The sequence below is a fragment of the Eumetopias jubatus genome, unplaced genomic scaffold (genome assembly GCF_037043125.1).
Source record: "Eumetopias jubatus isolate StellerSeaLion01/CBP00866 unplaced genomic scaffold, mEumJub1_p1.0 scaffold_17, whole genome shotgun sequence".
Lineage (NCBI taxonomy): Eukaryota > Metazoa > Chordata > Mammalia > Carnivora > Otariidae > Eumetopias > Eumetopias jubatus.
Window position 1 is genome coordinate 41,792,355 of NW_028274823.1, and position 15,394 is coordinate 41,807,748.

Genomic DNA, 15,394 nt, shown 5'->3' on the forward strand with positions numbered 1-15,394 from the left:
CAAATATCACCTCAGAACTCCCAGCCCAAAGTGAAGCTGAACCACCCCTTCTGTTGATCCGCCTTCTGTGTTTTCTGTCTACGGCTTTCCTTTCTGGCCCTTCTAGATTCTCCACAAATCTGTTTGTCTGTAACTTTAATAATGATGAAAAAAAATAACCATTAGTCTCAAAACACTTAAACACTAGCTTAAATTTCTTAGATTGATTCATCTATTGGGAGAAAGAAGTTAAACTAAAACAGCAGGCTTCTCTCTTTAAGAAAAAAAAGATGTTCCATGAAAAAGTGGGAAATCAGTTGTTCGGAATTCTTTCCAGCGAAATATGAAATTGGAACAACTAAAATTGGCAACTGGGATCAAAAAGAAAGATTAAGCCAAAAAAATTATTTGGAAAATTAAAAAAACAAAGCCAGAAGATTCTGGAAGGTCCATTAAACAGCCAGCTTCTTAAATGTGTTGTGTCCGCATAAGTTCTTCCCTCTTTAGTCATTACTGTCCTAAACTACTTCAGTCCGTGAAATGGAGCCTATTTCCCAGGATTTAGGGAAGGCACTTCTGCATCTTTCTCTGTACTTGGTTCCATGATTTAATAGCTCTGTAGGTCAGTAAGTCCTTCCTGTGTCTGACCTAAATCCTGCTTGCTGTGGATTTTGAGCACTGTTGAGAACAGTGTTCCTGAGAACAGAGCAGAGCCATCTCTGTTTTATAATCAGTTCATGATCATTTCTCTTGGAGGAAGATTTTCAAACCCTTACCTTTTGAAGACCTTATTCCGATCATTGTTGTGAAAGACAAGAAACTTGGAATATCCATTTTGGAAAAAGAGCTCCAGAGCGATGTCCTATAAAGAGAAACCCCTTTCACTGCTGCTGAAGTTGCCTGGAATGGAGAGACCCCAGGCCACAGAGCCACTAGCAATGGGTCGTTTGGTTCTCTGTGTCAGGCAACCCTTCCTGGTTGGTTCTTCCAACCTCCTCAGGGGGTACGAAGATCTTGGCAATGATGAAAAGGGGAGTCCCTGCAAAATGGGTAGGAGGGCAGGGGGCTTCAGACTTCCTTTGACTGAAGCAGGAAGCAAGAGCTCCACTCCCAGGATAAGCCAGGAACAGAGAGACGGAGGAAAGGGCCCGGTGATACCTTCAGACCCTTTCACTTCTGGGTCACGAGTTTGGCTTCCTGAACCAGAGAGTCACCCTATCAGAAACATTAGGGGAACCAGTTGGGTGGGTGCAACTTGCCATCTGGGCAGCACTGTGTGCCGACCCACGGACTTGCAGGCCCAGCTCTCTCTGCCCAGCTCATTTTGCAGAGCCAATTTGATGTGGCCATGCTGACCTAGCAAGGGTATTTTGTTAATGCCTAAATGAACTCTACATACGCTCCTCTCTTTTTCCTTTCTCGTCTCCCTCCCTGTCTTCCTTCTTTCTATTCCAAGCTGTGTAAATAACAGACTTGGAACAGCCACAGAAAGAGTCTGCATGGAGGATGACGCTCGGGGATGAGACGGGGTCAGGGAGAGGGTTCCCAGGCCTGGAGGCAGGGGTGAAGCCCAGGCATGGAGGCATAGAGGGGACGCTGCATCCAACAATAGTCAGGTCCTGCTTCCACCTGGCTGAAAGTGAGCTCTCCAAGTCCAGTTCTCTAGGCTCCTGAGCAGAGGCAAAGTATCTGTGATGATAAGCAAACCCCTCTGGCCGGGGGGTGGGTGCACAGAGGAGCCTCAGATATTTTTCTACAAATAGAAATCTAAATACTGTGCAAAACAGATGATCAAGATAGACATTATGGCTTCTCCTAGAAACCTTGAATAGCCAAGATCTGACTTTCTCCTGGGAGAACCCAAAAGAAATGGGGGCCTTGCTCACAAAGCTCTTCCCGCCCCCAAATCCCACCCTACTTGGCCATGCTCACATGCCCTCCTGCTTCTCCCTTCCACTACTGTCAGGCTAACCAAACATCTGGAAATCATCACTGTTTACTGAGGGGGACTGAGGGGGAAGAAACTCACTTACTGATACTTATATGCTACTACATATAACCTATAAGGTAGGCATAATCATAAAATAGTAATTTCGAGTACTTAGTGTGCCAAAAAATGTGCCGAATGCTATATATGTAATGGTGGAAGACACAAAGTGTGGTCGCTACAGCGGCAGAGCCACGGTCAGGATGAGGCCCATGCTGGCCACATTGCCCAGAACCCTCTGGGCAGGGCTTCCCCCAGCTGTCCCCTTCTCATCACTCTCCTTGCAAAGAAGCACACCAAGGCCAGGCAAGATGAGAACTAACACTTTGTGGGCAAAATCAGTGGACAGGGAGGAAGAGGGCTGGTCAGATTCTAGCAGCTTGCGGATCCTTTCTAGAATGAGCCCCCCTGAGCTTCAGTGTCAGAGAATCATAAGGACCCCCTCCCCTCCCTGGCAGGAGGATCACATGATGAATTACAGACCCAAAGACATTTACCAATAAAACACTCTTATGACTAGGTTGATTAGGGTCAAACACTGTCCCCCTGTTGGCCTTAGCAGAACAGAGACCTTCTAGAAAGGGTAGAGGAGAGATCAGGGCCCCTCCCCTCCTATAAGGGTGGTCTCTCATCTCTTCCTCTGCCTGCCACTGGGGAGGCCTCTGGACACAGATGCAGCTTTGTTACTAGTAAGGCTGGGCTGGGGGAGGCCAGATGTGTCTGAGGCCAGCAGGGGCTTCTCTCTTTGCAACTCAAGTGAGAAGCTTCAGGTTGTGCCTGCTGGTGGCACAGCCCTGCCTCTGAGGGGAATTGGCTCCATTAGCCCCTGGTGAGCCCTTGGAGGCACTGGCTGAAGCCCTGGGACCCTGGTTAAAGGGGACAATAAGGAGATCTCCAAACCACTTGGACCAGGAAATGCCTGGGAGTTTGGAGATGGGTTTGGCCATGGGGAGGGCAAAGGGCAGAGGCAGAGGTGGACCACACGCTCGGACAGGGCAAGCTGGCCCTTGACTCTCAGTCAACAGCTCTGTCATGAGGCAACGGAGCTGCCCTGTCCTGTATTCCAGAATCTCCAAGGCTGCTCTGGGCATGTCAAGGGGAAAATAAAGCAAAGAGGCTGGATCCTAAATGACGCACCAAGAGAGAGAAGGTTCCAACAGCCAAATAGCAGGAACTGGGGAAAGAGTGAAGCAGACGTCACAACTGCCAACCAGGAAAGCAGGCCCAACACAATTCACACTCACAGATGTGTCCCAAAGGGCACTGGGCGGTGCACAGGTGTGAAGGGGGTCACGGAGTGTGCCCCTCACATTCCGATGGGGCCTCACTAGCACCTGCACCACCCGTGCCATAAGCTGGCGCCCCCTCTTGCACCCTCCCCGCGGCATACCTGCAGTAGGAAGCGTGCCTGCCGGAGCTCCCTGAGGTCCCTGTAGCTGTGGCTCTGGCACGAGTAATGGTCAGAGGACCTGTCTTTGCTGCACATGTTGAAGATGAATGGATCACTGATGCTGGAAAGGAAACAGGACAAGCAGTGAGAGGGCGTGTGGAGGGCTCGTTCCCCTGATGGCCCCACGGCCCCGCCTGTGGTTCTAGAGACACTACTGACCCACTGACTCCTTCCTGAGCTCCTGCCTCTGTCAGCCCTGCCCTGGAACGGGATGGGGCACCAGTGTCACCAGGTGAGGGGACTGCCTCCAGGGCACACGGTGGCAGAGGGTGCAGGGTGTGAGTGTCAGAAGGTTCTCTGGGTACAGGGGTCCAACATGGGTCAAGGGGGTGGGGAAGAGTGAAAGACCCCAAAACACATGAGAAATTTCAGGCCAGAAGGCAAGGGCAGAAAGATGAAGAGCCTCCATAGAAAAGCCTGTGTTCAGTGTGGCTTCGGCAACATGGGGCCTTGGGTGGCCCAGCTACCCCCGAGCCCTAAAGACGTGTGCAGCGGGCTGAGAGCACCAGTGAGCTGGAGGACACTGGCCACAGCATTGGCGGTGGCCCCCAGAGCACTGGCCCCAAGCCAGGAGCCCTCTCAGAGGGCAGAATGACCCCCCTTGGGAAGAGAGGGAGAGGAGAGAAAGGGAGAATCATGAACTGGACTCAGATTCATCCCAAAGATGACAGTTTGTGCACTGGGAGTAACAGAAACACCTTTAGGGAACCAGATGAAGCTTTTCACCACCAATGAGCGGGGACTTAACAAAACTGATTTCAGTTATAGACTTACTTCTGAGTTATGTAGCAAATTTAAATTGTGGCTGCAAAGCTCTGATCAAATGCCCTTTAAGGACTGGCGAACTGGAGCGCACCCCCCAGCCCCGGCACTTCAACCCTCAAAGAAGCTTGTGTATCAACCACAGATCCAAAGAGCCAAGAGCTGGAAGAGCCCCTGCGTCCGCACAAGGCGGCAGGAATGGGTGAGAAGCTGGCATTCTGCCTCCTCCCCACCCCAGCTCCGAGGGTGGCCCTCCCCACCCGGCCTGCAGAGCAGGCCACTTAGGCCCCCATGTCATGCTTCCCAGGGGAAGCAGAGTCATGGGTGTGTCACACAGGTCAGCAGGACTTGTCCAATCACCGGTCAGTTGGGGTGGCCCAGCATCCGCAGTGCTCAGGGCTTGGACTTGTGCAGGATGCACATTTTGCCCCTGAAGGTAGAAGGGCAGGCTGCTCATGGAGACACAGCCTGAGCCTGTTGTTCAGCCTTCTGCACAGCCAGCCTTCCAGGATATAGATGCAGCCTTCCACAGCTCCTCCTGCCCCTTCTTAGAACAAGCCTCTCAGGTCCCTGCTCTGAGCCACAGAGCTATAGGATCGATCAAATACCAATGTGGCTTTGGTTCCGGATGCTTCTGCCTCGGTGCTTTAATTCAAATCTGCTGGCTAAGGCTTATGTCGCTCCGTCAGGGGCTAAGCTGAGCTTCCCCTGAACTTCTCTGACTCCCAGTGGGGCCATGGTGGTCATTCTGGTTCCTACCCTTAGCTCAGGTCAACCAGCATCGCAGGTCGAGGCACTGATGAGAATGACAGTGACACCTCCTCTGTGCTCCCGTAACCCCAGGCTTATGGGCACAACAGTAAACGTCGTCTCTACCTTAGCCACACCTCTCCTGGCAGACTATGAGTGAGTTCTCTGGGGCACAGACCCACGCGCATGGCTCTCCATCCTCCGCATCTTCCCTGGAGCTCTGGGCATGTTTGCTGAGGGGCTGGCAACTATCATGCCCTACAGCCTGCCAACCACGTCTGCTGTTTAACTTCATCCTCATAATGAACCCTTACAGAGTGTGTGTCATTATTATTCCCAGAGCAGAAATGAGGAAACTGCATTCCAAAGAGGAGAAGTGACTTTTCCAAGGTCAGGGGGAACTGGATTCAAACCTGGGTCCTCTGACTCTAAAATCCAAGCTCATTCACTAACACCTTTTCTCCTCTGAGGCAGAGAGGCTCGCTGGCTTTTACAGAGCTCTCTCCCTGCGAGCTCCCTCCTTTCAGCAAGCTCTCTGCTGACTGATCCTGCAACCTGGCATTCTGAGACATGAGGAAGAGTGCTCTGGAAAATGCTTTTAGGAAGGAGCTTTGAGGAGGAAATGCACTCATTTTTCTCCTACTTGGAGGGATTGAATAACCATATAGGGCAGGAATGCTCCGACAGACCCGAATGCTCAGGAAGACTAAACTCTAAAAAACATTATTGAGTTCACTAATGTAATCCAAACTGGAGTTCTGTCTTATGTAGTGTTAGTCACACACAGCTCTGACTGGGTTTCTTGGCCAATGCTGTGTACTGTGCATTAAGTCAGAATTCAAGCACCTAAGGTCAATGAATAGAAAGGAGGAGCGGATTCATGTTCTTCTTTAGGTACAGCTGTGGTCATAGTTTATAGGATGGTACTCACAGTGCTTTTGCCTGACAGCTATCATGACATACGCAAGTTTTCCAGAGTGGTCATAGTATAATTTGTAATATTCTTAACTAGGGAAACCACAGTAAACTAAGTGATAATCATATTGGTTGACCTGGTCTTTGAGAGTCAAAGTGGGGATTTCAGACTAAAATATTTGAAGTTATTTCTGAGGTTATCTGAATGTTGTCAGAATTTATACCTGTAATTTTAACCTGGAATCAACCACTACATCAAAAACTCTTTACCAGACTCAGCCCACATCTGACTTGCCTCTTTGTGTTTATGGAGTCTACCCCAGTGCCTGGCACAGTACAGAATTCTGGTAAGGATTTGTTGAATCGAATTCAACAAAGCCATGATGCTTCAGAATGGCTGACTGATGTGGAGAAAATACCTGATTATAAGCACCCTATCACAAAGAACCAGCTGGATGGCTTGGATTCCCACAGAATGAATCCAGTGCTGTACCTTGTGAGCTTGCCTGCCACTATTTTGGGTAGAGTAGTGTCCTCCAAGAGGGATATGTTGAAGTCCTAATCCCCCAGTACCTCAGAATGTGACTTTTTTTTTTTTTTTTTAGAAATAGGGTATTTGGCCCTAATCCAGTAGGACTGGCATCTTTAATTAAAGGGGAAATTTAGACACAGACAAACACACAGAGGGAAGATCTTGTGAAGGCACACAGAGAGAAGGCGCCCATGACTGGAGTGATGTATCTGCAAGACAAGGAAGGCCAAGGGCTACAGGGACACACAAGAGGCTAGAAGGAGCAAGGAAGGATCCTCCCCTAGAGCTGTGGAGAGACCACGGCCCTTGATTTTGGACTTCTAGCCTCCAGAACTGGGAGACAATACATTTGTTTTCTTAAGCCACCCAGTTTTTGGTACTTTGTTATACAGCCTTCGGAAACAAATATAGTCATTCTATTCAGGCAACAGGGGATCTCACTGAAGGCAAAATAAACCTTCTGGAAAGATTCTTACTTTCTGAGGAAAGTTCCAAAGTACACAAGTGCAATCAATGCTGGAGGATTTGCACTGTTCCTGAACTTTATCTGGGATATTTTTATGGTGCATCAGAGAGCCTCTTTCAAGGTCTAGTGCTCAACTATACTCAATTTGATGGCAGTCTTTTAGAGAGACATTTCAGGGTTGCGTTAGCTTTATTTTTAACTGGTTTATTTATGTATCTTCCTTAGTCTCCGTGGTCAAAATAAGACTTAATCCCCATTGATCTGACATGATCTAATAGCCAGTCTCTGAGAATCACATCTTCATGAGTGCTAGCAGTTTCTTAGGGCAGCAGACAAGACCTCAGATAGAAAGCACTGTCTGATTAACAAACACTTCTCTGAGGTCTGGTGACTAAAATTACTTAAGCAATTCCTAAATGATATTCCAGGGTAGTAATTTGTTCTCACACCACTCCTACTTGCATTCCAGAAAAGTACATCTCCAGACATGGGAAGTCTCCTTTGTCATTGCAAGTCAAGTGAATACATACAACCTGACAACGGGGCTTCTATTGAAAGTGCAGACAGAGTCAGTTTGATCATGATTAGATGCACCTCATAAACACAATTTACCTAATCAATAAGATCTTATCTAACACTAACTCGATTTAAACCAGAGGTCGAGAGTGAAGCAATGGATTCTACAAGTCATTACACGGGCATTCCATGCATAGAGGTAGAGTAGAAAGCTTTCATCAGCTCTCAGAAAGGCAAGTCTGCAGACCCATTGTCCATATTGATTAGTATCAATAAAACATGAGCAATAAGATGGGATGCATGTGCCAAGTATTAATTATGTTCCTCCTGCCTTGGAAAAGCACAGAAGACTCACAGCAATCGGTGAACATTTGGTATGAATAAAAGATGGAAATTAGCAGAAAGAAAAAGGCCAAGCATTTTAGAGCAAATCGAAATCAAGGGAGGGTGAGCTGACATACAATTCTTCCACACTCCTTAGACTCTTGCTTCCTGCCATAGGCTGGAAATGATATGACAACCAGGTGTTAAAATTCTTAGTTATTGGCAGGTTAAGACTCTGGGTTCTTCTGTTGATAGTCTATAATAGCGGTTCTCAAAGTGTGGTCCCAGACCAGTAGCATCAACATCAGCTGAGAACTTGTTAAAATCTCAGGCCCTACTGCAAACCTACCAAACTGGAAACTGAGGTGAAGATGGGTCCCAGAAGTCTGTTTTAACAAGCCCTCAAGGTGACTTGATATTAGTTTGAGAGCCACTGGGTTAAGAGGTTATCTTGTCCTCATTTGAACCTTCGCTAGCTAGAAAAATCAAGATGTCTTCATCCAAATGTATTCAAATGTGATGATCAAGAAGAAGCATATGACCTGACAACTGAACTCCTAGCAAAAGCGTAAACACAGTCACTTTGATTTTGAGTGGCTGTACTTTATAAACACAAGAGAATTAACCAATGAGAGCAACCTGAACCCAAATAGAACAAATATACTTGATTATAAAGAAGAACCTCTGAATTTCCTGCCAAAGACCTCTGGTATTAGTTGGTGTAAAAAAATGGCTCTTCAGCGCTGTGAATTGTGCAAGACTGTTGAATCATAGATCTGTACTTCTGAAACAAATAATGCAACATATATTAAGAAAAAAGAAAAAGAAAAAGATAGCAGGGGGGGAAGAATAAAGGGGAGTAAGTCAGAGGGGGAGACGAACCATGAGAGACGATGGACTCTGAAAAACAAACAGGGTTCTAGAGGGGAGGAGGGTGGGGGATGGGTTAGCCTGGTGATGGGTATTAAAGAGGGCACATTCTGCGTGGAGCACTGGGTGTTATGCACAAACAATGAATCATGGAACACTACATCAAAAACTAATGATGTAATGTATGGTGATTAACATAACAATAAAAAATGAAAAAAAATGGCTTTTCAAATTTCTACCCAAATCTCATCCATCCTTCCAAACCCAGATCTCAGCCCATGTCTTCCAGTAGCCCTCCCTCAGCACACTAGCCCCATGTCATCAAACATGAGCCCAGAAGAGTCCTCCCATGACAAATATTTTGTCCCATGAAAACAGTGTGCTCCAAATTCTTTCCAAAAGAACCTGTTTGTGCTGCCGAGTGCACTCGTGTGCCTCACTCAGCATGAGGGGCAGAGCCTGATGTTTCACACAGAATGAGCAATCAGTAAGCTGTTGAATGAGTAAGCTGATGGGACTGGATTCAATCACCCAAACAGCCTAAGGTGAGATCCCCCTTGTCTTGAGGTCCATTCCATATCACAAGAAACAGGAGGAGCTACTTCCTTGTTACCCACTCCAGATTTTAACTTTGGGAAACCACAGTCATGGATGCCTATGTCTTAAGGTTCTTCTGCTTTTTCTCATGGCTCAGTTTCAGGCCCAAATGAAGACCACAATAACACCGAGGTGGGAGGGCTGGGGGTAGGGGTGGCCAAGAAGGAAGTCAAGGCTCAGGGAAGAGTCTGCTAGAAGTCAGGAACTCACTTGGATAAGCAATGGCGGGTACAGTAGACATCCCCCACAGAAGAGAGTGTGAAGTTCTCGCAGATGTAGAAGTGCTGGTGGCCGAAGAGCAGGACCCCTTCGGAGACCAGATGGCCCTGCACGATCACCAGGGAGTACTTCTGTGTCACCTGGAGGGAGACAGCGTCAGTCAGTCTGTGTGCATGTGAAGCATGCCCATCATTCCTATGGAGGGCATGAGAGAAGGGACCAGCCGCCCACTGAGAGTTTGGAGGTGAGAGCAACACCTTGTTAGAGGGACAGAGCCACTGCTCGAGAGCTGCCCTGCTCTTCACAGTCTAAGTGGCCCTTCTATACCAAAAACACTGTTTTGTTATTTGAATTACCCAAGGCCACGCCCACCCCCACAAAGACACGTGGATGAGTATTTATGGCTGTACTGAACACATTGACAATCTTCCTCTCACTTTAAACCCCTCCACAGCCATGCAAAACATTCTGTAGTTAATAGTGAGGAGGGTTTTCAGGGTACCAAGCATCCCTCAGTTACAGAGGCAATGGAGATTGTTGGGGGGCCAGCTAAGTGGCTGAACCAGGACTGGAACAAGTCTATCCAGAACCACAAGTGTAAGACTGGCCCTGCTGTCTGCAAGGCCAAGGCTAGTCCAGGTATATGCAGAGGAGGCATGTGTTCCACCCAGATCCCTCCTTTCAGACTCAGGTTCATTCTCTCAGCAGCTGGAAATTCTGGAAGCTTTCCAAAATCACCTGTGCTAAAGAGAGTGCCTGGGCACAGGGCATGCCCCCTTCCTTGGCAGTCTCTACCCAACAACTGGTCCCTGCAGGGTAGGAAGAGTCACCCTGTTTCTCAATTCCACCCCACACCTCCAGCTTTCATGGAAACAACTGAGGCCTTGGCTGAGACTTCATCAGAGTTACACTTCTCCCTCTACATGACCCTGTGACTGTCACTCCCAGTGAATGTCCTACATGCACATCTCTGGCCCATAGCTGGGTTCCCAGGGAGCCTGACCTGTGTCTTGGTATGACCTGGAGTTCTGCGTGAAGTAAGGACTCAGTGGGTCTTTACGTGGAATAAATCCCTGAATAAGTGAGGGAATAAATGAATTCTAGATGACAGGAGCCCAGATGGACCAAGAGTAAGGCCAAGGCCAATATTTTCTCAGGTTAACTCTGTTCTAATTCCAGTTACACAAAAGAGAAACTGATTTTTTTTGTTTGTTTGTTTTACTTTCTAACATATAAGCATTGTAAACATTTTACACATACTAACCAATATAATCTTTACAATAAGGCAAGGGAGATTTTACCACTGGGGAGGAAAAAAAAAAAAAAAGAGTCTCACCAAAGATCAGTCACCTAGTAAGTGGTAGAGCCTGAGACTGAAGCTAAGCTCCCTACTCACTGTTGGGAACAATATTGGGACCACAGTGATGAAATCTGGAAAGCAGGCCTTGAATACCGGTTCTCCAACTCGTGCATCAAATGGGATAAGTCAAAGTCAGGGTTAAGACTTGAAAGTGAAGATTTGCCAAGGGTTTTTTGTTCCAAGACAAGCATTACCCACAGTCATCTCTGAATTATTTTTCCTAAGTGAGGACTAGCTAAGAGTCCTGGTACCTAAACCCCAAGCTTCCTGCAGGCAGCTGGCTCCCCTGGCCTCTCCTGCCTCCACCTTGTCAGTGGAGCTGGCCCTCAAACCACCTGCAGAGCCAGACCATGGACTCATTTCCAACTTTGTTCATTCATCCAGACAGTCACCTATTCAAAAGTTTGCACTCAGCACCTACTACGTGCCAGGCCCTGAACTGGGATTCGGAGATAGAGGGATGGATAAGATAAACAAGAACCTCGCCCTCATGGGGCTTAAAATCTAGGGGGGGAGACGGATAGGAAGCCTGCATGTCAACCAATAAACTATCACAAATTGGGATATATACTGAGAGGGAAAAACTAGGGTGATCACAACAGGGAAGAGAGAAGCTTAGAGGGGACGCTATTTTAGACAAACTCAGACCTGATGTACGGTATTGGGGCAGCCATGGAAAACTCAGAGAGCATTTGAGGGGAAAAGAACATCTAGTCCAGAGCCTAGAGGCAGGGAGGGCAGATCTGGGGAGCAGCAAAGAGGTCAGAGTAGCTGAGATGAAGTTGAGAAGTAGGCATGCTTAGATCTGGGGGTGGGGGGTTGGGGGTTGGACGTCTTGGTAAGGCCATTGGACTGTACGCTCCTTGCAACAGGAAGCCATGGGAGAGTTCAATTCCGAAAGAGGACACTGGCTGCTGGGTGCACAGTAGATCAGAAAGAGCCAAGAGTGGAGGAAACGTGATCAGTCATGTGGCCATTACTGTGGTCCATTGGAAGAATGATGACTTGGTATATGGCAGCAGAGACAAGTGGGAGGAAGGAGAGAAGTAGGGAATCTAAGCCAGAAGAGGTAGAATTAACAAGAACTGCTAACCAGACAAACTACAAAACCAATAATAACAATAATAATAGGAACAATTGAGGATACACGTCTACTCTGAGATTTAGGCAATTGAGTGGAGTCCTCCAGCTTCCCTGAGAGCCTTCCCCAGAGGCAAGCACCATCACCACTTTATTGTATTGAAGGATAAGCAGATGTGCCACCCCAAAATATGCCACTTTGTCATGACTATTTTGAGTCAAAGATACTTAAAAAACAGCAGGTACAGGAAGGGCACTCTGGTTTACCCTTTTTTCCCCTGAAAATAGGAGATAAAACTCCCGGGTGAAAAATGCCCTCCCTATATTAGGAGGAAAAGAACATTCTCAGCACCTAAGACAGATCAGACCTAGAGAAATATGTACAAATAAACGTGGTTGGACGAACCTCCTTTCAGCCTCCCTGTATACTTTGGTTAATTTTTCACAATTACTACACTGTGTTCAACTTGAGCACTTAGGCCTAATCACTTTTTGGGTTCTTCATTTTCCTGTGAAGACTCCCGTGTACCTGTATAAAAGTAAAATCTGTATTATCCTGTTGATCTGTCTTCTGTAACTTAATTCTCTGGCCTAGTTGGAGTCTAAGAGGTTAGGAAAAAAGTTGGACCTCTCCTACATTATATCCACCCAAAGAGATTCCGGGAGTACATAAGATGATTATACATATCCTTTTTATTTTATACAAATAGCATATTCATATGCTCACTGTTCTGCATCTAGTTTTTTCCCTTAATGGCCCACCTTGGAGACCCTTCCAAATCACTTTTTACAGAGCTGCTTCACTCTTATTAATAGGTACGGAGTATTTTCTTGCAAGGATGTACTAGAACTTATTCAACCAATCCCCTATGGATTCAGGTTGTTTTCAAATATCTGGATATTGCAAGCAATGCTGCAGTGACCATCCTTGGACATAGAACCCTTGGAACACACAGGATGGTGTGTTGAAAGATATATTCCTAGAAGCCAGACTGCAGATCAAGGGTGTGGGTATCTTAAATTTTCCTCTATTGCTGGACTGTTTCCCTGTAAGGTGGACCAATTTACACTCCCACCAGCACCATCAGGAGACTGTGATGCCAGCCTGTTTAAACTTTTCCCCTTATCCCTTTGTATAGAGGAGACCTCATCCTCAAGTTTGCACAGTGAGACGTAGACAGTCCCGGCACCAGTCCAGGCCTGTGTACCTCCAAGCCTCCCTCTCCCTGCAAAGCCCCACCCTCGTCCACCTTCTGTGGTGCCCACAGCAGGGGCGGGAGCACATTCCTATGAGCTTCTGGTGTTTTCCTTTGGGGAGAATTAAGTAACAACCAGAATAAACCAAACCACAAGAAAAATGTCTGGTGAGAGCTGGGTTAATAGCTTAAAAATTGATTCTGCTGGAAAAGAGTGGCATTTTAAAAACTAAAAAATGAACCCAAGTGAACTCTTACCTGCTCTTCCATTTAAAATTAGCCCTGGGGGGACTGCCTCCCAAGTTTACTCATGGTTAAGAAATCCCTCATGCCGTGATTCTATTGATTACTTTAAAAAAGAGAGGAACTTCTGCTTCAGAAGTAGAATTGTTTTGAGGTCGGCTAGATGATATATCATCACTCCTGGCAAGAAGATCACTAAGTATGTGGCCACACCTGGCCCCGTGTATGATAAGGAACAGATTGGCTGGAAATCCAAAAATCCCGGAGCTGAAGTTATAGGGGCAACAATTTGCTGGGACATTCCGTGGCAGCCCCTTGCCGGCATGTTCTCCTAGAGTCAGGCCTCAGTGTGCACATCTGCAAAAGGGGAAGATCCGGCTGGAGGTCCTCTGAAGCTCTTCCAGAATGATTAGTCTGCGAGTTAGTGCAATGCCCTAATTTGATGGGCAGAAAAAGTGAGATGCGGAGCCGTCCTATGAGATACCCAGAACAGAGCAGCTGCGTACATTTCCTTATATTTGTGTGCAAGATCTATTGCAAAGAAAGCTTTAGCTCCGCTCACATGGATCACATGTCCCTTTTGTACATCTTCTGCTTCCCTAGGCCCTGCTATCAGTGCATTCTGTTCTACTGGCATATGGAATAAGTATTCTAATTTTTCAAAAATGCACCGATTGCCACAAAAAAAGTTAAGTATAATAAGGAGAGAGACTATATAAATTCCATTTATGTTGGCTACCTGTGAACTCTGGCATCTAGATCACTTTTAAAAGGAGCATTTGGTCATACTAGTAATAAAAAATGTATCATAAAACAATAAGGAGATACTACTTTTATATCAATCTGGCAAATCTGAGAAGAAATAGAATGCGTGGACCTCTTTACAGCAGCTCATCTTTTCAGGCAGAGACAAGGAGCAGGGATGCCCCCTGCCTGCCCACAGGTGCCACTTCCACAGGCAAGCCTGCAAACAGCCAAGCCTCCCAGCCTTTCACGGCTGGCTCAGACGAGAACAAATGGGAAGGACAGAAATTGCCCTGGCATAATGAGAAATGTCCTGAGGACTGTTCAAAGCACAGAGTCTAAGGGAAACTGCATTTACTTAAGATTGCTCATTGGTAACTGACTGAAACTGGGGCACATTTCTAGCCAGCGCAGCTCTGAAAATTGCAAAACCTGGACTTGTGGATCTCGGGCATTTATTCAAAGACAATGAATGAGAATCACCTGGGCAGCTTGTTAAAGTTCATATTCCCAGATCACATTCCCAGATGTTCTGGTGCAGCCAGTACAGAGTGGGACCTGGAATCTGCATTTTAATAAGCAGCCTGGGTGGTTCTGATGCAGGTCATCTGAAGACCATACTTTGAGAAACTGACTCCCAGACACCAGCGAGGCTATGAAGGATGAGGTCTCATCTCTTATCAGCATATTGCTCATAACTCTTTCATTCGTTCATGTATTCATTTCCCAGGTCTGCACTGAATGTTTAGTGTGTGTCCCACACACTGGTAGGCTCAGAGGGAGACAAAGTACACCTTGACAATGCTCATGGTCTAACAGGAAAGAGACTCTCAACTGTCCCAGCATGGCATGGAGTGGGGGGGATACAAGCACTCAGGACACAGAAGGGGCTGTCTAGCCCAGACAGGGGTGAGAGAGGGAGCAGGGCTGACCTCCTAGAAATGGTCTCAGAGGACATGACCCAAGGCTGGGGTTAGGAGTAAAGGGGACAAAACCAGGGGAGAAGCATTCCAAGACACAAAGTCTTAAACTAGCTGGACATGTTTGGAGATCATAAGTAGTTGTGCACAATTAGAGTCAAAAGTCAGGTGTGAGTGTGTGTGTGTGTGTGTGTGTGTGTGTGTACACATAAGGGCTGGGGAGGGGGCAGTCCAGGGAGGTGCAGGGCCAGCTTGGGAGTGGCCTTGTGCACAAAGTATGCCAGCTAGAGTCACAGAAGGTGTTAAGTAGGGACATATACAGCTCTGCATCTTAGAAAGTCAGTTACGGCCATTCACCTATGGGAAGTTACCACCTAGAAAGGGTAACACACTTCTTCACTTTCTATAAAAGGCCTCATCTCAAAATACCTGGGAAGAGCTTGACACTGCTCTCTGCTGTCCAGAGCAAAAATAACTCCCTTTG

The 15,394-nt window shown here is 47.0% G+C and overlaps 1 protein-coding gene across 9 annotated transcripts in view; it reads right to left on the bottom strand.

Annotated features, from left to right (window-relative positions):
* Positions 1–15,394, bottom strand: part of WDFY4 (WDFY family member 4) — a 295,199-nt gene that overhangs the window by 83,138 nt on the left and 196,667 nt on the right. For all 9 annotated transcript variants that reach the window (XM_028098639.2, XM_088020233.1, XM_088020234.1 and 6 more), the window contains exons 44-46: positions 9,359–9,507; positions 3,357–3,477; positions 756–841 (exon numbers count right to left, since the gene is read on the bottom strand). In XM_028098639.2, the coding sequence (XP_027954440.1) occupies positions 756–841; positions 3,357–3,477; positions 9,359–9,507 (356 nt within the window). The remainder of the gene's footprint in view (positions 1–755; positions 842–3,356; positions 3,478–9,358; positions 9,508–15,394) is intronic.